Raw genomic sequence first — 20,681 nt, forward strand, 5'->3', positions numbered from 1 at the left:
TGCATCAACTCCAAACAGCGGGCAACAGACACTTAGTATATTTAAGATAATCAGTTATTTAAGTTCTCTTCACTAATACAAGTGGGAATATAACATGTAAAAACAGAGGCAGTCCCCAAGTTTATAAGGAGTATCTTAATTTGAATGATGGCCCTCCCACCCTGTGCCTCCAAACTACTTTTAACATGTAACCATGAGTAGCCTACCAGTAGCTTTAATGAACCATATTTCATTTATTTTTATAAGTGATTGCATGGGTGAATATTACAGGCAAAGCAACATGTAAAATGCAAATAAGAGAAGAGTGCCTGTAGACATCAGACTAAGTTAAGGTTTTAGAGCTCATCTCACAAACTATGGTGCAAGCACAAATGGAGGCGGAATACTTGAGGCATCCAATGAGGAATCTTGCAAATAAGTCAAATGTTACAGCATTTTTCTAACAATATGAATGAATCACTCCATATGACTCAAAACATTTTCGGGATGAGAGACTTCGAGTAAAATGACCTAAAATATAATCAATCTAAACCTAACTAGTACATTTTTATGAATATCTTATCTCATAATAATGACTCAGACTCTTGATGACTTGTGTAACGTTATCTCATAAAGCATTTCATAATCTTGACTTGGGTATGTTATTGTTATAACTTCTCAAACTCATGACATGCATGTTGACACCGTAGGCTATCTATTTCATAAATGTGAAACAAGTATTTGTATTTTTCGTTCCTTGGTGAGAAAAAAGAAAAGGAGAAAACAAACTATTCCTTATAATTTTCGTTTAATAGTAAGACGGTTTAATTAGGGTGGTACACAAATTGTTATCTCGGGTACATTAGGCATGTCTTTTAGTATCAATAAATAATTTAGTATAATTGTATAGATATTACTATGTTTATTTCGTGGTGTTTTATTTGGCTACGTGGGTACTACTTTCAGAGAGGACGAGTAAACGTGGAGGGATTATTCGCTGCTCTCAGTTCTCCGTTGTGATTTCGACGTAGCTGGCAGTCTCAAGACTTGAGGTTGTGCTTCGGCCGTGAGAAAAAAACTAAGATGGCGTCTCGTTAAGAAAGATAGGATGGCCCGAGGATAGTGATGATGTTGGACGGAAAATGATTGATAGTGGCACAATTTACTAACTGTGAGGCGCACATCTACTAGTAAATGAGCATCTACTATTAATGCTTTACACTTATGTGTTTGACGGAACGGATTATATGGAGAAGTAAGGCTGAAAACGGTCAACTTTGCTAGCGAACGATAGCTAGCCAACTGGACCAGGCACAGCTGGCCAACGTTAGCTAACCACCAGTCATCCAAACAACAACAGAGGAAGGAGAGTTGCCACCAACCCTATCATTCCCCGGGACATCGAGGTGTCTACGGGTCAGTCACGGGAGTGTAACGAGACAAAGTAGCTGGTTGACTGCATGTGACATTTCTTCTGTGATATATAACGTTATATATATATAGCTAGCTAGCTAAATACGCCAACTGTAGTATCTAGCATTACAGCGTTCGCTAAGTTTTCTTTGCTAGCATCAGCAAGCCAGTTAGCTAACTAACGCTTGTTACCTAGACCGTGGGAGGTGATGGGACTGGACTGAAAAGTGGAGGCCGCAATGCTAACGTTAGCTGTAAGCAGCGTCCAGGCGAACGAACAATAGACACATCTAACGTTAGATTTCAAGATTGCTCAAAGAAATGAGCGAAGGAATGAAATGGCACATAGATAGGGCTAATAATTGCTTTCACAACTTTTCCCTTGTCTACATTGTTCCTGTTGTAGTTGTCGTTGGAAGCTAAGGTTAGTTCCAGTTACGGCTGTCCCAAGTTTACTAGCTAGCTAACAGTTAGCTGTATTCATGTTGAGTAACTAGATGTGTGAGATAATGACGTCAGGTGAAGGTTTAGATTGTTGGCTTCGATAATTCAGTAATACGATAACGTTAGTCATTTGTTTTGAAACATATTGTTATGTGTTTCAACCCCAGCCCACCTGCAAATGGTGATGCCTTTATGGCCTTCTTCACTTAGGGTTCATGGCCTCCACGCCATTGTTTGTTTTAAGGCCCATGAAGACTCAGAAAGCATTGTTTGTGCGACATGTCACTAAAGTCCATCTATCAAGTATCTTTGATTTAGACTGAATTTCATTGGGAAAGCTCAAGGACTAAATTCACAGCAGACTCCAAACCTATAAGTTCAAGTTGGATGAAACAAAATGCTTAGGCCTATTAGTGCATACAGTAACGTACTTACTAATTCTACACTTCAATCATTGTCCTGAAATACGGTTGATCAAGCATCACTTAACGTTTGCAACTGGAGTATGATACTTTTGTGTTTTTCCCAACTGGGCTTTGCTGTTGAATTTACTAGGGCATGGCATTTGTTTTGTTGTGTCTGTGATGTTGGGGGAGGGGGTTTGAAACGGGGACCAGTTTCAGGACAAAAATGCCTCAAACTACTTTGATTTACCTCAGGTCTGGATTTTTGTTGATTATGTGAAGGGCTGGATGTCTTAAACTGATGTGAGATGGTACAATATGAAAAAATACAGAGGAAGTGAGTATCAAGTACAACCCTTTAATAGATGACGGTAATGTTATGACAGCATGGTGCTGCACCACTCCAGGAAGTTCTGACTTGGCCAGAGTAAACAAATGTACTAGCCTACTTTTCTCCCCAGTTTCCCCCCAAATTAATTATAAAGCTCATGCGCTTATGTTCCTTGTAAATTTGAACCTGTCTGCACATAATTTCCCTTAGACTAAATTTACTTTCATTTAGAACATTCATTGAGACACTTTCATATTGTCTTGAATATGTCATTTCTGGAGACAAAATGTTGTGAACATACTTGACAAGGGTCTCCTCAGTGATGTGACCTCAGTGCTGCACCATTTACAGCACCGTATGAACGTTCCAATTAGACTATCTGCAACTGATCAAAGAGTGTATGGATAATATAGGACTTGGCAAACATGCTTAACTGATACTCTTAAGTTCAATGTTGCCCATACTTAAAGTGAGTCTGCCAGATGTCATTCATTTGTTTTGTATTTTGGACCCTCCTGTTGCCAGGGCGATGGAAGGGGAAGAGTTTGTGCCTCCTCCGGAGTGCCCAGTATTTGAGCCGTCATGGGAGGAGTTTCAAGATCCCCTGGGCTACATTGCCAAGATCCGTCCAATTGCAGAGAAGTCTGGAATCTGCAAGATTCGACCTCCTCCGGTAAATATTTGCGCATGTGTTTAGATTATGTAGAAATAATGCTATCTTTATTTTAACATTAAGTGAATTATAAGCTGCTGTGTCATGTGTAGGCGTACAAGTTTAATTACATCCCTTTTGCTTCTCCATAGGACTGGCAACCACCTTTTTCAGTGGAGTTGGATAGCTTCCGCTTCACACCCCGCATCCAGAGGCTTAATGAGTTGGAGGTTTGTTCCTCTTTTTTTTTTTCTCTGAAGTGTTGCATTGTTGACAGATGATTATTTGTGTAGCTGTTGAAAAAAGAGGTCATTGTAATCATGGTGGTCCATTCTACTCTCTCCAGGCGGAGACCCGAGTGAAGCTGAATTATTTGGACCGCATTGCCAAGTTTTGGGAGATCCAGGGATCCTCTTTGAAAATCCCAAATATAGAAAGGCGCATCCTTGACCTTTTCAGCCTGTCAAAGGTACTAGATGTGAAGTGTATGCATTCAAAAACTGTAGTGATACTTTTTAGACTGTATGCTACTTTTTGTTCCTTACCTATACCTTACTATAATTGTCAAACAAATGGTTGAATTGGTTGGTTTTCTGTTGCAGATTGTGACGGAGGAAGGAGGTTTTGAGATGGTCTGTAAGGAACGGCGCTGGGCTCGTGTGGCCCAGAGGCTTGGCTACCCTGCAGGCAAGAACATAGGCTCCCTTCTGCGCTCGCACTATGAGAGGATCGTCTACCCCTTTGAAATGTTCCAGTCTGGTGCCAGCATGCCGGTAACACTATACACACTCTCCTCGCTCTTTGTGTTAGCAAAAGTGATCAAGTCATAGATGGCATTTACAAGCATTGATCTTTTAGTGAATAGTAGCATAATCAGTATATGATGCATTGTTTTCCAGTTTTCTTAGGACATCTGAAGCATGTTCTAAAATATTTTGACCTAAACCCCTTCTATTTTCGCTTTATTTCTAGCATTGCAAGCCGAAGCACTATGACGGTGAAGAAGTGGATAAAGAGTACAAGCCCCACTCCATCCCCCTGCGGCAGTCTGTCCAACCATCCAAAATGAGCAGTTACGGACGCAGAGCCAACCGCTGCCAACCAGATGTGAGTGGGAGCACCCATGCAGCCATAATTGTCATTTAATAACTTCCCATGCCTCTATCATTAATCTATGACCCTGGTTACTTTGGTCACTTTAATGTAATTTTTGGAATCAGGGCATAAAAGATCTGCTTTCACAAAATCACGTTTCTGTGCCTGAGAATGTCTTTGGTCCGATTTTATTTAAATCCTTGTCCATAGTACACTTTGTTGCTTTTACATTTCTCACCTGTACACTGGCAAGGATGTGTTCAGACTAGGTAGAATTCCAGTGTGAGCTGGACTGCCTCCAAATTAGGAAAATATTATATTAATGTGAATATAATACAGTATGGCTTGCATCCTGGCATGATCAGATGATAAACATGTGTCAGGTGCAACTGTGATCAGTCAAAGGTGAAATTGTTGCAACTGTAGCACTCTGTAATAAAGGCATTAATATCATTGCCATTAATATCATTATGTGCATGAATTCAACTAAAGCAGTTGTGTACACTTGTGTGAAATGGTGGGAAATGCTGACATGGATAAAAAAAAAAAAAACGCCAGGGCACGTAACAGACATTCTCAGGCAGAGTGTGGATACCTCAGATGTTGTTGACTAGAGCTCAGAAATTTGATTTGACATGATGCATTAGAGAAATGATCAGAAAATAAAATGACTGTGGCATTTAACCAGGGTCTCTGTTTACAGACCCTATACACGCGCATAATCTTGTTTATCGAGTATAATCTAATTGGTTTCAAAGTAATTGTGCTTTTCTATTCAGGTGACATCTGAAAACAAGAAGTGAAACTAGTGCTCTTGCCTGTTAAGGCTTACATTTTCATGAGCACTTGCTGTTAAAAATAGACATTCAGACTATCCTGCCCTGTAATTGCTTTATCAGTGTCTGTTTCCCGCAGGACTCGTGACCTTATGACAAGGCCTATATCCTCACTGATAGCACTGACTGTATTTTCTTGTCTTGGTTATCAAAGTCTCACCGTAACACTTATACAAGCTCCAATAATTGGTGTACAAACAATACCTTTTGTGTTTTAATTTTTGCAAATATTAATTTTATGCTTGAGCCATTTATGCCATTTCCCAGTGAATTGAAGCCATGCGTCCCGACCTCAATGTGCCCTAGATAAATGATGGCTAGAGTCCTTGCATGGTACAGCTAACTCACTAGTGAGGTTGCAAGTCTCTCATAATGCCTGTTGGCATTAAAGTTTTAGTAGTATAAAGTTCAATATTTTACTGCCTGTTGATCACAGAAATGGCCAAATGTGTGAAAGCTGACATAGCTACCATCACGACAGGCTAACAAAAATACAAAAGAGTTAAGATTTTGTCTACGAACAATCGAAATATGTCGTTGGATGAGAATCTTACAGTGCATACCACGCTATCATGTTATTTCCTGTTTTCCTCAGCTTATCTTTGTGTTTCAGTTACAATGGAGTGTCTGTGGAAGATGTGATGATGCACTCAGAATGCATTCTAGCTTGCCTGCTCTCTGTCCCTTCATGCTACTGTGCTTAAGTCTGCTGCTATTGCTCTCTGCTTCATGGTTTTTTTTGTTCACATCTTCATTTTTCACTTCCTTCCTTCTCCCCCATTAGACACACAGATAAAAATATGCGTTTCATAAGCTACACATTGTCACCAAACCATTTTGCATTAATGTTGCTAGTATGCAGCACAACCTGTGAGCCAGCCCACATTCTCTGGCATGCTCTTTACGTAAGCCAGTGACTCCTCATTTTCTGCCCTAAACCCCCTAGGTTGCTAATGACCTACCCATTGTACTCCTTTGAGTTTGTACTACTCACTAATGGCTTATAATTTTCTACATTTATTATGCTGGAATACATCTTTTCTTTGACATGTCATGAAGTTATACACATAATTGATCGGAACAAAAACAATTTTGAAAAATATTTTTGAAAAGTGATGTGTATCAAGATATCATCAGATAACTCATTACTCACCAGAGAAATCTGATGAATGGGCTTTCATGCTAAATCCAGTGCATCTAGTTAAAGCTTCATTTTTTGCTCTCATTAAGTATCTGGGGGTTTGATTTTCAGTTTTTTTTTTCAATTGCTTGTATCATTAATAATTGAGCACATCTACAAGCATGCCAGTTATGATGGCATTTTACATTAGATTATGTTAAATGTAAAGATCCAGTAGATAACTTTCCTATGATGTTTACCAGTAGCGGCAAAATATGGGTTGCCAAATAATACACAGGATGACATACTTGTTAGCAAACACAAAACCCATTCCTGATTGGCTATACGTTGTCAGCTGCAACTTGCAAAACTGTGGTCAAGATAAAAACTGAAATTTGGTTGTCTCAAATTAAAAAGCGTATCAAGTTTTTCTCTATCATGTTTCAATTTGCCTCAGGAAACAGAACTTTTTTTCAGCATATCCTGCAACATGCTAGTCAGACCACAGGATCAGATCGTCATCCTAAAAGACTGAAAAGCAAGAAAGACCAGAGGTGGGAATAAACATGCCATGCATTGTCTCCATTTCCCACAGGCCTTCAAAATCCTTAAGCGTTTTAGAAAATGAATGTATGGGCTTTAGGGTTGGGGGATAGGATGAATATATTAATTATGTAATTATATTATATAATAATATTATATTATTATTAATAATTACACTGTAAAGCACAATTCAAAACGTGCGCCAATAGGAACTGGCAGTTGGAGTTGGGCCATATTTTGCACGTTCTTGTTGCACTGATTTACGACGATTCTTTCACAAAACAGGGCAGTGAGTGACTAAATGACAGTTAAGCCGTCTTTAGTGGTTGCTGTCCCATAAATTGAACCTAGACCAAAAGTTGTATGTGCAGTTGTGCACCCTGATCATTTAATAGCATAATATGTTATCCCCACCTGTTTGTTCATTTGGAGGCCACAAGCGGAGGCATACTTCATCTGACGCCATCGGACTCTTTTTCAAATACTGTCGGACAGCTGTTCAATCTTTTGCCGGCACTACTCATTTGCAAAGACTGCACATTACTTCATTTAGGTCCTTTGGCTTGCCAGTTTCGTCCGGTTTAAAACCGAAATAATCCCAAATAGGGGATTTTGTATTCTTTTTGGCAACGAGCTCTTCCATGATTGTTCACTGAAGACGCCGTGTGGGGAGTGGGGGACTCCCCCGCCCCCTGCGTGCGCCGCACACACAACTGCGCGAATATATTGGCAATCGCCGGTTGATGGGCTGACGGTGGCCGGTTGGAAAATTTTAACATATCGCCCAACCCTAATGGCCTTCAAAGTACTTAATTAAAATATATATATATATGGCACCAAAATCCATCAATATGCACACTTCACATCCTGAGCAAAACCCTGTGATGGATACTTGCGTTGATATATATAGCAGCAGTTTTAAAATGGATTTCACCATGATTTCTTGACACGATAAGATTATGAGTATAAAATGAGGCCTCTATGATGTCTAATTTTGGCCAGTGGCATGTCTTACCCCAAAACATGCAACGTTTGAGTCCTTACATTTCAACTAACAGGACCTTGAAAGTCATTGTAAAATCCTTGAATTTAATGTTCAAGTGAGTCACAGAACCCTGATTTTAGGATGAGGGGAACATTTACATTTTATACTTAGATTTATTTATATATGTGGTTATTGTGCATGCACATGTGATGCTGTCAGTGACCTAATTTAGAAGGCACCGTGTGAAACTGAACTCAGATTTGAATGATGCAGCCTTCAACTAAAGATGAGCTGTATGAATTTAGGATCTAGATCTACAAAAGCTCCCTATTGGGTCCTAAAGGTGTTACGTTAAATGTGACCCCTTTCTCATAATGTGTCCCTGTAAGATTTTTCCTACCACTACTAGTTCTCTTCTCCCCAGGCTCTCTCCCTCTCTCATCCCTTTTCCCCCTCTTGTCTTAGTTTATTGTTGCTGTTATTGTCTCCCCTTGCAGGGTCCAGAGGATCTGGCCCCCCATCCTCTCACCACTGGCTCTCAACTCATCTCTGCGGTACTGCCTCTTGAGCATATGAGCTCATCTTCCGCCCCGCTCTCTTCCTGCCTCTTTTCCCAGACAACCTATCCCCTTCTGAAGTTGTCTAGACTTTTCTTTTTTTCTTGTTTTTTTTTTACTAACCAAAAAAACGCATTTTCATTAACATGCAATCATACCTCCTCAGTGCTTCTCAACCAGTGGGTCACAACCCATAAGAGATTCATGTGACTGTTGCAGACATGTTCCCACAAAAAAATACAGCTACACTTTTATATTAATAGTAGGTGCTAGTCCCTAAATCAACTTTATCTCTAGAGTCTAGACCATGAACGCAGAGATCACCGGACCTCTTGAAAGTAAATCTGTCCCCATCTCCTTGGACTTTTTTCTCCTGTTCCTACCTAAACTGTGTTTTTTATTAGCTTGGTCTGGCTGCTAGGATTGTTATCAAAAAAATTCCAACTGTACACTTGAGGATTATCAGGACCATGTAGTGTCATGGTAGAAGAACTGGGGGCCTTGAAATCAAGTATCAAGTATTTTCACAGATATTTATTTTCGCTTTTTAAGAAGTAGGATTTTTGATAGCTTGCTATTGGGTCAAGACTTCATGGTTGCGATCAAATTTGGGTCCTGATGCCAAAGTAGTTGAGAACTACTGCTTTAGATGTCCTAACTTTTTAATTCACTGTGGGCTCTTGACATCACTTTCACTTTTCTCCCCAGTGCACAAACACCATTTTTTGTAGTCTAACCAGTGTGGACTTCCGTTTGTGTCTCAAGCTTTTTCTCTCTTTCACTCATACTCCTTCTCTATGGTTGTACTTGGCTTGAAATGCTTTATTGCTGGGCCGTCTGTGTGCCTTTGCGCTTTGCTGTTTTGCCTTGCTCTCCACTCACTTCAGCAGCGTTACTGTGTGGCTGCATGCGTTCTATTGGAGTGCACTCTCACTCTCAAAAAGCCAGTAGGTTTAATTTAGCAAGCTTTCCCTAACACGATGACGTAGTCTGTTGAGTGAGACCAAAATATTTGGAAAATGAGCCCTCAAGCATTGAAGCCATTAAAACACATTTTTGAGCAAGGTGTTGTAGGCCCCACAAGGTCTTAGTGGTGCCTGATTTGCCCCCTAATGAAACTTGAATGAAATGAAAGGGTCATTCATGATGGTAAGTGATTTTTGTCTACTGTATGGTTGGAACGGCTGGTGGTTGTTTGCTATCATGGTGGTGGGTCCTAACCTTTAAGCTGTCACAGTGATGTAGGCTAACTTTCCCTTCCTTTCTAACCTAGCGTAATCCCCTCTTGTGATGCAGTGCCATGCTCTCCTGGTATAACTATATGTTCTGCATTTGGCCTAGACCCATGCTTTGCTCTCTATGTGCTTTGGAGAGTAGCTATAGTCTGTCCATGCCATTATGCTGACAGCTGATTTCTGCCCGCAGCCTGAACCTACAGAGGAAGACATAGAGAAGAACCCAGAGCTGAAGAAGCTGCAGATCTATGGGGCAGGACCTAAGATGATGGGACTGGGTCTGGTGGCCAGGGACAAAGGCATCAGGAAGAAAGGTAGGTATCATGAACATTGCCTCATTTAAGTGGGTCTTCTTGGACACCCACATGGTAATACACACACAGTAAAGCATAAGCAGGCCTCTACAGTACCGTTTTGGTCAGAAATGCAGCCAAAATTTAAATTATGTGACCTGGAAATTCTATTTTGGTGCACTAGTGTGCCTACAAATAATTAGTTTAGTGTGACATAAGGAATAACTTCTTTAGCTCGAGCATGACAATTCCCCCCATGTTGTTTGTTATGTTCCCACCAATCAAGCTCCAAACAAGGTTATTAAGTTGTTTTTGTATTTAATTGGTTAAAATTAAATCTCTTTCCTTCCTTTAACAAGAACCAGTGTTTCACACAAGCACCGGCTGTTGGCCAAATAATAACTGCGTCCTGTCCAGCCAGTCTGCCATGAAAATGAAAGTGAAGCTTGTGTTTCTATGCTCTGTTTTTAACGGTGTGCGCAAGAGTGTAACTTCACACTTTTTAGTTGTCAGAGATGTGCAAAATTGTCTCCAACACTAAGAAATAAGGTGAACATGAGTGCAGTGCCACTCACGGACACCATTACTGTCAGGGTTGAATAAGCTATTTATCAAAACAACGTGTAACATTTTACTAAAGGCATGCACTTTAAGAGTCAAAGTAGGAAAATGATTTGATCTGCAGAGGAGAGTAGTTGTCAACAGACAAGAGCATCCGCAAAGAGCTGTGACTAGCACTTATAGCCATTTCTCAAGAAAAAGGAATGCTGCTTTTTATATACACATTCTGTTCCCATGGCTTTGCCATTTTATAGCTCAATACGCTTGCCTTTGTGTATGACCCTGTTCAAATGTATTATAGTTGTAGGAGACATATTACAGTTAGTTAATATTACTCTACTGCCCAGTCTGTTTTGACTTGACAGTCTGCATTTTCTGTGATAACTCAGTTACTGAGACATGATATGTAGAGGGCAAAGAGCATGGAAGCCATGTAAACAACTGATGATAAATGTGATGTGTTTCATTTCTTTTTTTGGGAGCACCAGTGTTGGCAATTTAAGAAGTTAATTTAGAGCCCTGTGCTGTCAAGATGTTTCTGTCAATGATGGTTATTGACCATCTCTGATGCTGAACACTCCATTGCTCCTCTAGATGAGCTGCCTCAGACTGTTACTGTCCGGGAGAACGTGTCTGCAGCAGCTGCTGCTCCCGGTGATACCTCAGTCACAGAAGAGCCACTGGAGACTCAAGAGAAGCAGTGTGACGGGAGCACATCTAGCCCCCTGCTGTCTCCCCCTACCATCTCAGTTAAGACTGAAGTGAAGAAAGAGGAGCCGGAGGAAGAGGGTGAGAAGGACAATGATGAGGAGCAAGATGATGGCGATGGACCCTGCACCAAGATGACCATGAGGCTGAGACGCAACCTCAACAACCCTCAGTTTGTAAGTAGAGCAGAGGATGCGTCCAGGGGGCTGTCGTAGTTGACCTCCTCATTCACATAAGTTGAAAAGGGTGAATGATTTTTAGAAACCTTTCACCCCCTCATTTGGAAGTTCCTTAGATCTGAGAATCAATGTTTTCTACTTTATCCTTTTTTCAAAGGTGGATTCCTTTGTGTGTCGTATGTGCGGCCGGGGAGATGACGACGAGAAGCTCCTGCTGTGTGATGGCTGTGATGATAACTACCACACCTTCTGTCTATTGCCCCCTCTCACTGATCCTCCCAAAGGAAATTGGCGATGCCCCAAATGTGTGGCAGAGGTAAGTGAGAATATTTTAAAACACCTGTCATAGTAAGCACAGCACATTTTACCTTTTTTTTTAACTTCCTCTAAACTTACAAGACTCATCTTGTTCTTAATTTTCTATCCCTTTCTTTCTCTTAAGGAGTGCAAGAAGCCTAATGAAGCATTTGGCTTTGAGCAGGCGACACGCGAGTACAGTCTGCAGAGTTTTGGGGAAATGGCTGACGCCTTCAAAGCAGATTACTTCAACATGCCTGTCCATGTAAGTGCACACAAGGGCACTCCAAGTGCACTCCATCCACACAAGGCATTACCCCCCCCCCCCGTGTCTGGTGAGAATGCAAGAGACTAATCTCTCCACTGTGTGTTGTTACCTGTGTAGATGGTTCCTACAGAGCTTGTGGAGAGAGAGTTCTGGAGGTTAGTCAGTAGTATTGAGGAAGACGTGACTGTCGAGTATGGAGCGGACATACACTCCAAAGAGTTTGGCAGCGGCTTCCCGATGAACAATGGCAAGAGGCACCTCACAAAGGAAGAGGAGGTATATACAATTCGACTTTCTCAGTTCAACCAGTCTCTGCTGAATTCTTATATTTGATTTATAATCATAGTCCAATGATTATCCATAGTCCACACTCTTCTGTCTCTTTTTCCGTCAGGAATATGCCCGCTCTGGCTGGAACCTGAATGTGATGCCGGTGCTGGAGCAATCAGTTCTGTGCCATATCAATGCCGACATCTCTGGGATGAAGGTGCCCTGGCTTTACGTAGGCATGGTGTTCTCAGCCTTCTGCTGGCACATTGAAGACCACTGGAGCTACTCCATCAACTACCTGCACTGGTAATGAATGCTTGTTGTGTGTCAGTCATGATTATCAATCGGTTTGCCATTTTATGTTGTAGACTGGTTGTAGCTTTTAATGTTGAAGCTATGATCATGTCAAATAAAAGGTTATTTTGATTGACTGTAACACTGCAACCTTTCCTCCTTGTTCTTCTCTTCCCCTTCGTCTGTCTTGTCCAGGGGTGAACCCAAGACATGGTATGGGGTTCCCTCTGTGGCAGCTGAGCGACTTGAGGAGGTGATGAAGAAGCTGACGCCAGAGCTGTTTGAGTTCCAGCCTGACCTCCTCCACCAGCTGGTCACCATCATGAACCCCAATATCCTCATGTCTCACGGTGTACCGGTCAGTCTTACATAAACACACAAAATACAAATTTGTTTGCTAAAAAAATTTGTATTTTCTTTTGCTGACCTCAATGCATTTGATTGGCAGGTTGTGCGTACCAACCAGTGTGCTGGTGAGTTTGTCATCACCTTTCCCAGAGCCTACCACAGTGGCTTCAATCAGGGATACAACTTTGCAGAAGCTGTCAACTTCTGCACTGCAGACTGGGTAAGCCTATAAACTCTGTCCATCTAATTTCACGCTAGACTTCCTCAAGACTGTATATTACTAAGATCTCTCTCCTCTCTCTCCCCCTTAGCTGCCTGCAGGCCGTTCCTGTATTGAGCACTACCGGCGTCTGCGGAGGTATTGCGTATTCTCCCATGAGGAGCTCACCTGTAAGATGGCTGCTTGCCCAGAGAGGCTAGACCTCAACCTGGCAGCAGCTACACACCGGGAAATGTTCAGCATTGTCCAGGAGGAGAGGAAACTCCGGAAGGGCCTGATGGAAAGGGTGAGACACAGGAATAGACCTTTCCCTTTGATTTGTAGTATAGCCGTGGGATCACACTACTATGTTTGAACTTTTTGAGACTGTTTGTGAAAGATAGTTCATTTCTGAATGCAACATTGTCTGACGTTGTGATGTATTTGTGAGGGAAAATAAGGACTGTCCTCTTATCTAAAACTTTTGTGTACTGTATCTCCAGGGCATTACTGAAGCAGAGAGAGAGGCGTTTGAGCTGTTGCCTGATGATGAGAGACAGTGTGATAAATGCAAGACAACTTGCTTCCTCTCTGCTCTGGCCTGCTCAAACTGTCCTGAGCGTCTGGTCTGTCTCTATCATACGCTGGACCTGTGTAACTGCCCCACAGAAAAACTCTACCTCAGGTACTCATGACTTAGTTTGTGTCTATGTGTATGCTTTGCAATGAGTGAGATTGGCTATAATTTACATAATCTCTCAAAAGAAATAAACAATACTACTTTGTCACTCCATCTCCACTGACTTCTAATCTCTCTTCCATTACTCGCACTTTTGCAGGTACAGATATACCCTGGATGAGTTGCTGGCCATGTTGCACCGATTAAAGGTTCGGTCAGAGTCCTTTGATTCCTGGGCCAATAGAGTAAAAGAGGCACTTGAGCAGGAAGAGGGAAACAAGATAGGTAGGAAATCAACATAGATGCACCCTTTACACCTAAAATTTTAGATGCAATATTTGATTTTAAAATGACAAATTATCCAAAGGATGTTGTAATAAAAAGCAGCGAGACTAAATGGCTGTTGACTTGCAGGAATCGATGACCTGGAGATGCTGAAGAAGGAAGCAGCGGAAAAAAAGTTTCCCGACAATGAACTCCTTCAGAAACTGAACACTGTTCTTAAAGACGTACAGCACTGCCAGAAGACTAGCACTGAACTCCTCAGTAACACAAAGACCAGGTCAGATGGAACACAAACTTACCTTTAACACTTGCACTATATTAATTTATTTATTTATGTATTTATTTATGTATTTATTTATTTATTCAGTTACATACACTTACCTATAGACACTGTTGCATTTCAGTGAAGGTAAGATGACTTTGGCAGAGCTGAAGTCCTTGGTGGAGACGATGCAGAACCTGCCCTGTGTAATGAGCCAGCTGGAGGAAGTGCAGGTGAGAAGAGCTAGAGCTCATGTCGTCACATTGAACTACCCCCTTTTTTTTCATATTTTATTCTTCAAAAGTATATTTATAATTCTAACCTTCAGTGAGCCAAACTTTAATTTCATTGTATTAAAATCTAATTAACCAAAATAGATGTTCTGCTATCATAAAAGTTGTAATCTATTTGATTGGCTCATGATTTACCTCTCCCTCTGTACCTATCTTCAAGGCGGTCCTGCGGACAGTAGAGGATTTCCAGGGCCAAGCTCAAGTATTGGTCAGTGACAGGGACTGGAGGAGGGACTCTCCACCACCCGAGCAGTTGCAGGCCCTGTTGGAGCAGGGGGCCAACCTGCCTGTGGAGGTGCCAGAGTGTGACTTGCTCCGGGGCCTACAGGAGCAGGGCCACTGGCTGGGTGAGGTGAGGCGCACCCTGGGCGCAGAAGGAGGAGAAAGAGGAGAGGTGACCTTGGCTATGCTGAGGAACCTGATGGAAGCAGGCTGCAACGTGCCCCAGAGTGTGTCTGTGGAGACGGCCATGGCAGAGCTTCAGGAGCTGCTCACAATTGCAGAGCGTTGGGAGGAGAAGGCACAGATCTGCTTGGAGCAACGGTGAGACACGTCCTATGACTAGAAAATTCTCTAAACCGCACTTGCCCCATAGGCTCCAGTCATTTAAAACCAGTCTATCCTGTTCTGATGGCACCTACGTCTATTTGTGGTGGTTTTGTACTTGCAGGCAAAAGCACCCTCTCTCTACCCTGGAGGCCATAGTGAACGAAGCCCAGCTTATCCCGGTCAAGCTGCCTAACATCCTGGCTCTGCAGGGCTGTCTGAGCCGAGCGCGGGCTTGGGTAACAGACCTGGAGGAAATCCAGGTAAAAAAAAAGTTCCTACAGTCACTTCAGTCTTACTACCTGTCTCTGTCAATACTTGGGTTTTGCTTTCACTATTTTTGGTTTATGTTTTAAATTGTCCCCATTTTGTCTTTTCTCCATGTAATGGCATGATTCCTAATTGATTTGGAAACCCTGGTATTGCAAAATATGCAGGACCTTATATACAGTAAGACTGAAGCTGATCTTTTTAAATATAATATTCTTTCCTCTGTTGTAGAATGGGGAGCACTACCCATGTCTGGATGACCTGGAGGGCCTGGTGGCCATTGGGAGAGACTTGCCAGTCTGCATGGAGGAGCTAAGGCAGCTGGAACTTCAGGTGGCCAGCGCCCACTCCTGGAGGGACAAGGCCAGCAAGACCTTCCTGAAGAAGAGCAGCCAGCACAGTCTACTAGAGGTGGGCAGCTGGAGGGAGACAGGGGGTCTGGGTGGCAGAGGCAGGGCAGAGAAGCTAAGATGTAATGAATAAATATGATTCCAGGCACTGGCAAATAGGAAAAGAGCAAGACAAACTGACAAAATCTCAGGAATGGAATTTCTGTCATTGTTGACATTGTTTGTGCAGCCATTTTAAACTCCAGTGTTTCCCCTGCAGGTATTATGCCCATGTGCAAAAAGGAAAGAGAGGAAAGAGGAGACTGAGCCGTTAGATGATCCATTAGATGACTCCGATACCAACACTCTGGGCCTCTCTGCTCAGGACCTGAGGGACCCTGGAGCTATTGTGAGTTGTCGTTGTCTACTTTTCCTCTCTCATGATTCTCTATGTGCTTTCAAATTTAAGAAAAACAGATGTAGTTCTGTGTTGTATACGTTTTATATATTAGTTTTTATTTTGTGAGCCTAATTTCTGTGCCTCTGCTCTAGGTGATGGCATTCAAAGAAGGGGAGCACCAGGAGAAGGAGGCACTACTGAGGATACAGAAATTGAACATGTGTAAAACCGGACTTGATGCCACAACTCACAGGGAGGACAAGGAGAACGGGAGGTGGGATGATGCCATGGAGCTGGACACATCCAGCCACTCACAGAACTCTGTAAAGGAGAACGGTAACAGTAACCACACCAGTGCCACCCCTCCTCAGACGGTGTGTGTGTGTGGTGGGCAGCCTCGTGCCCCTCAGCTCCGCTGCCATCTGTGCAAAGACTGGTTCCATGGTGGGTGTGTTCCCTTCCCCTCTCTGCTACCCTCCTCTGGACCAACTGTTAACCCCCTCTGCTGGTGGGACTGGGACTCGCGCTTCTTATGCCCACGATGCCAGCGGTCGCGGCGCCCACGCCTGGAGACCATCCTGGCATTACTGGTAGCACTGCAGAGGCTGCCAGTGCGTCTGCCAGAAGGAGAGGCGTTGCAGTGTCTTACAGAGAGGGCCATCACCTGGCAGGGCCGTGCCAAGGAGGCACTGGAGACACCAGAGCTGCAGCAGGCACTTAAGCGGCTGCAGGAACTCAAAGAGTCTCTCCATTGTGAGTCAGAGAAGGATGAAGAGATGGAAAAGGAGACAAAAGGGAACTCGGTGATTGTTCTGTCAGACTCCGAGGGAGGGGAAGGAGAGGATGGAGTCATTGATCTGACAGATGAGAACTCGCCTAAGAAGGGCACCAAGGAGATGAATGGCACTCGGGTAAAGGATCTATTCCACTTCTCTCTTCATTTTGAGATGTAATAGATTTCAGACTTACCTTTTCATGCTATATCCAGTATGATGCTTGCCAGTTTCATATGATGTTTTTTTACCCACAGGGTGAATGTGAAAATGGCATCAGCAAGAAGTCAAATGTTACAGGTAAGTTGTGTGTGTTAATTTGGAATAACAGAAGGCCACCATGTAATGCATTATGTTCCCCAGACACTTGACTGCGTTCCCTCTCTCCATACCCCCAGGTGTGGGTTCTCTGCTGCCCCTGCTGCCGTCTTTGCAAGGCCAGGTAGTGGAGCTGTCCACAGCCACCAGGGCCAGCTTGGAGGAGCTGCAGCTGGAAGGAGATCTGCTAGAGGTCTCCCTGGACCAGACACACACCATCCACAGAGTCCTGCAGGCCACCTCTCTTCCACCCAGAGAGACACTACACACACTGATTCAGGTCAGAGACAGACACAGCATGAACCTTGACCTTTGGGCACTTTTATCCAGAGAACATTACAGTGCCATGCGTGCATAATTGTTTAATACGAGATCACATTGGTACTATAGATTCCAATACACTTGAAGTGAGCCGATATATCAGGCCAATATTGGACTTTTATTAAAAGTCTAGCATCGGCCAGTCAGTGTCATCCACGAGCAATATGATTAAATTTGTTTGATTACAGATTTATTGTGTAATTGATCAATACTACACTGGTAGCCCATCAGTGTAGTGGGAAGCCCTTAACTTAACATTTTGTATGCATGAATATGTACTATTATTATTATTATTATCGTCATCATCCTGGGTTTCAGAGGAGAGTTAGTGTCCCATGGTTTTTGTTTTCCACCCTGCCAAGAATAAAAGTCTGGGGGAAACATTGAGTACTTGTACTTTTTGGCATCAAAATGGTCAAATTCAAAGACAATGAATATCGAAAAAGAATACCCATGAGCAGCTTCAATGCAAAAATATTGGCATCAGACATCAAAAACCAAAATCAACTGAACTGAAATAGGTAAAAACAAACAAACATGTATTTACTTGTTGGCTTGTTACATTTCCAGTGAAGTTTATCCACCATAATTTCAGTTTATTGACTATTAGCTCCTTATGGCTGGCAGTTAAAAACTGCTGCACTTCTAATGCTCCTCTCTTCTTTCCTGCCTCAGATTGAGCTACAAGAGCAGAGAGGAACCAGCCGTGGACGAGCCAAGGACTCCAAAAGGAAGAGGAAGAGCCACAGAGGTGGCAGTGGGGAAGAGGCAGGGCCCAGGTCCCTGGATGTCTCAGAGTCAAAGAAAACCCGCCCCCTCAGCCAGAGCCCCTCCCCTCACTTACCCATCCAGACCAATCCAGAGGTAACAGGCCCCCTGTCTTGTTTTCTTTCTCAAATATATGTCTGAGGAATGCAGTTTTAATACAAATAATTCCAAGAAAAGGTTAAAACAATAAATTTCATCGTAAATGAATACTTTGTCTTCTTTTTGTGTCACAGATTTTGTGATATAGTCAACGCTGGAGCTCTGTAAAAACGGATTGGTCAAACTTCAAAGGAGTAGAATGGACAGATCATTCTGTGCCAGAAGACGGTGTCAAGATATAGAAAGATGCAGGACATCCCCGCCCCCACCAGTGCCCCACCCCCCTTCTCATCCCTCACTCATGTATTCAAACACTAACAGAGTGACAGCAGTTTTGCGCCCCTTCATCTACACTCCACTGTCTCATCCTCAGCCCCAGACACATCCCACCCATCATCATGTTTTCAGTCTCGCTGTCCTTCCCATCTGTATTCCCCCCACCCCCATTCTCCCAGTGAACGTGTTAGGAGTGTGTGGGACTGACATTGTAATAGGAGAGTCTTTTGGTCTTAAGTTATCTCTGAGGTCAGTCAGTATGCTATGTTTTTCCGACTGTATTAAATGATAGTTCAACTGAAGCCTGTCTTAACACAGGACGTTGCAGTATCACTTGACCCCACCCACTGAAGTTGGATAACCTATGGGTTTATTTAGACCGTTCTGTTGGGGCATGACTCCTAAAGCTGACGTACAGCAGAAGGTTTTGACAGCCGATCTTAGATAACAGCACCATGGTAACACCTGTATTTTCTTTTTGTATTGGATCTTGTGTTCGGTGAGGCTGTTTTGAGGGGACATGCATTTTTGAATAAGCCGGTAGAATATTTTGGGAAGTGTGAAAAACAGGCATTCATGTTTTTGGTGCTACTTTCCCAAAATGGATATCTGTACCTCTCGCTTTCTCTTTCTCTTTCTCTCTGCCCTTCCCTCCCTATGTGATGCCTTTTTTTTAGCTCCCATCCTCTTGACTCCATGTTTTATTCTATTTCTTTCAATTTGACTTCTCTCTCTCTCTCTCTCTCTCTCTCTCTCTCTCTCTCTCTCTCTCTCTCTCTCTCTCTCTCTCTCTCTCTCTCTCTCTCTCTCTCTCTCTCTCTCTCTCTCTCTCTCTCTCTCTCTCTCTCTCTCTCTCTCTCTCTCACTCTTTCTTGCTCTCTCTCTCACTCGCTCTTTATCTCTTTCTCTGCAAATTAAGGTAACTTTTCACTGTAACTCACTTTATCACATTTTATTTAGTTTCCTGGGTTCAAATGATTATATTATTATTGTTATTGATATTGCAGACACACAGTTGTCGTGAGTTTGTGTATAAACTTTTCATTTCAATGTTGCCTTTGTTTCTTTTCACTCTTGTTAGAAAATAAAGGTTTAGAATTGTTTAGGATATCTCGACTCATTCTTTCTCAACATGGAAGACTATATTCTGAAGATCAATACTGAATTTGTTATATTGAACAGTGAAAAACAGACTGCAGAAATGATGTGGCACTAAAACGGTTTCCATGATCAATTGGTTTTATTTAGAAAAGCTTTCACTGTAAAATGCCAGACATTGGACATCACATACAATATTGAACAAACAAGTACACATTTTTCTATGCTAGGAATTAGCAATGAATAAGCAAGTTCATAGAAAGTCACATTGTCACATCCACAATTACATACACCCTGGCAAAGACTTAATCTTTTGTTGAAGTACATGGAAAAATCATTTAGACTTTTAATATCAAACATGCATGTAAGTCAAATGGCAAAGAATCAGAATTTGTTCATCTTGTTTTATAAATAGGTCATCCTGTAAAAGTGGTCATCGTAGCTGAAGCCTTCATCAGAAAAGGTAAAGTATATTTATCCAGAATGTTACCAAAGCGTAGTTCTGGAGAGCACAACATTAAAAAGTGTTAGTTGAAATACACCCAGGGTTCCTACACAGGTCGGAAATTTGTACATTATAGAAGTATGGAAAAGTAATTTGATAACTTCCAGATGTTAAAGTTTGGGAATTACACATGTAGGAAAGGTATAGAAAAATATGAAGTCCTACTGCAGATAATACATGTTTGATGTAGCTGCAGACCCATTTCAAAGATAGTGATATTTATGTTGCTAAGAAGAATGATTTGTAATGAAATAGCCTAGTTTACAGTCACTATTAGAATAAACCATATTGCATACTGACCAACATTTTCAAATCCAGTCAAGAAACTGAGGTCTGGAAAAAGTAGGACATTCTGAAATGGAAAATGTATAGAAAGTCTGTACATCAGGTTGGGCATTCTTTGTTATGGAGAGGAAATTGACATGATTGTATTTCATTCTTTTCAAGG

At 42.2% G+C, this 20,681-nt stretch overlaps 1 protein-coding gene across 1 annotated transcript; it reads left to right on the plus strand.

Moving 5' to 3' along the window:
• Positions 1-1,071: 1,071 nt before the first annotated feature.
• Positions 1,072-19,696, plus strand: kdm5c (lysine demethylase 5C). The gene is made up of 29 exons (XM_071545816.1): positions 1,072-1,395; positions 3,097-3,244; positions 3,376-3,453; positions 3,570-3,692; positions 3,826-3,996; positions 4,196-4,330; positions 8,300-8,356; positions 9,785-9,908; positions 11,043-11,332; positions 11,493-11,651; positions 11,778-11,897; positions 12,018-12,176; positions 12,295-12,476; positions 12,660-12,822; positions 12,913-13,032; positions 13,124-13,318; positions 13,515-13,696; positions 13,851-13,975; positions 14,105-14,252; positions 14,380-14,470; positions 14,691-15,073; positions 15,201-15,339; positions 15,578-15,757; positions 15,956-16,084; positions 16,228-16,986; positions 17,106-17,148; positions 17,247-17,446; positions 18,163-18,351; positions 18,489-19,696. The coding sequence occupies exons 2-29, from the start codon at positions 3,101-3,103 to the stop codon at positions 18,495-18,497; spliced, it is 4,797 nt and encodes a 1,598-aa protein (XP_071401917.1). The 5' UTR covers positions 1,072-1,395; positions 3,097-3,100; the 3' UTR covers positions 18,498-19,696.
• The last annotated feature ends 985 nt before the right edge of the window (positions 19,697-20,681 follow it).

Source organism: Centroberyx affinis, unplaced genomic scaffold (genome assembly GCF_046629955.1).
Source record: "Centroberyx affinis isolate AG114_WGS23_722 - 3 ecotype Tasmania unplaced genomic scaffold, CSIRO-AGI_Caff_v1 ptg005062l_1, whole genome shotgun sequence".
Classification (NCBI taxonomy): domain Eukaryota; kingdom Metazoa; phylum Chordata; class Actinopteri; order Beryciformes; family Berycidae; genus Centroberyx; species Centroberyx affinis.

Bases quoted from the DNA above. Each gene is read 5' to 3' on its own strand.
- kdm5c (XM_071545816.1), top strand. From the start codon at position 3,101: ATGGAAGGGGAAGAGTTTGTGCCTCCTCCGGAGTGCCCAGTATTTGAG. The intron at 12,477-12,659 runs GTAATGAATGCT...TGTCTTGTCCAG, and splicing joins TCCATCAACTACCTGCACTG to GGGTGAACCCAAGACATGGT. The intron at 12,823-12,912 runs GTCAGTCTTACA...TTTGATTGGCAG, and splicing joins TCATGTCTCACGGTGTACCG to GTTGTGCGTACCAACCAGTG.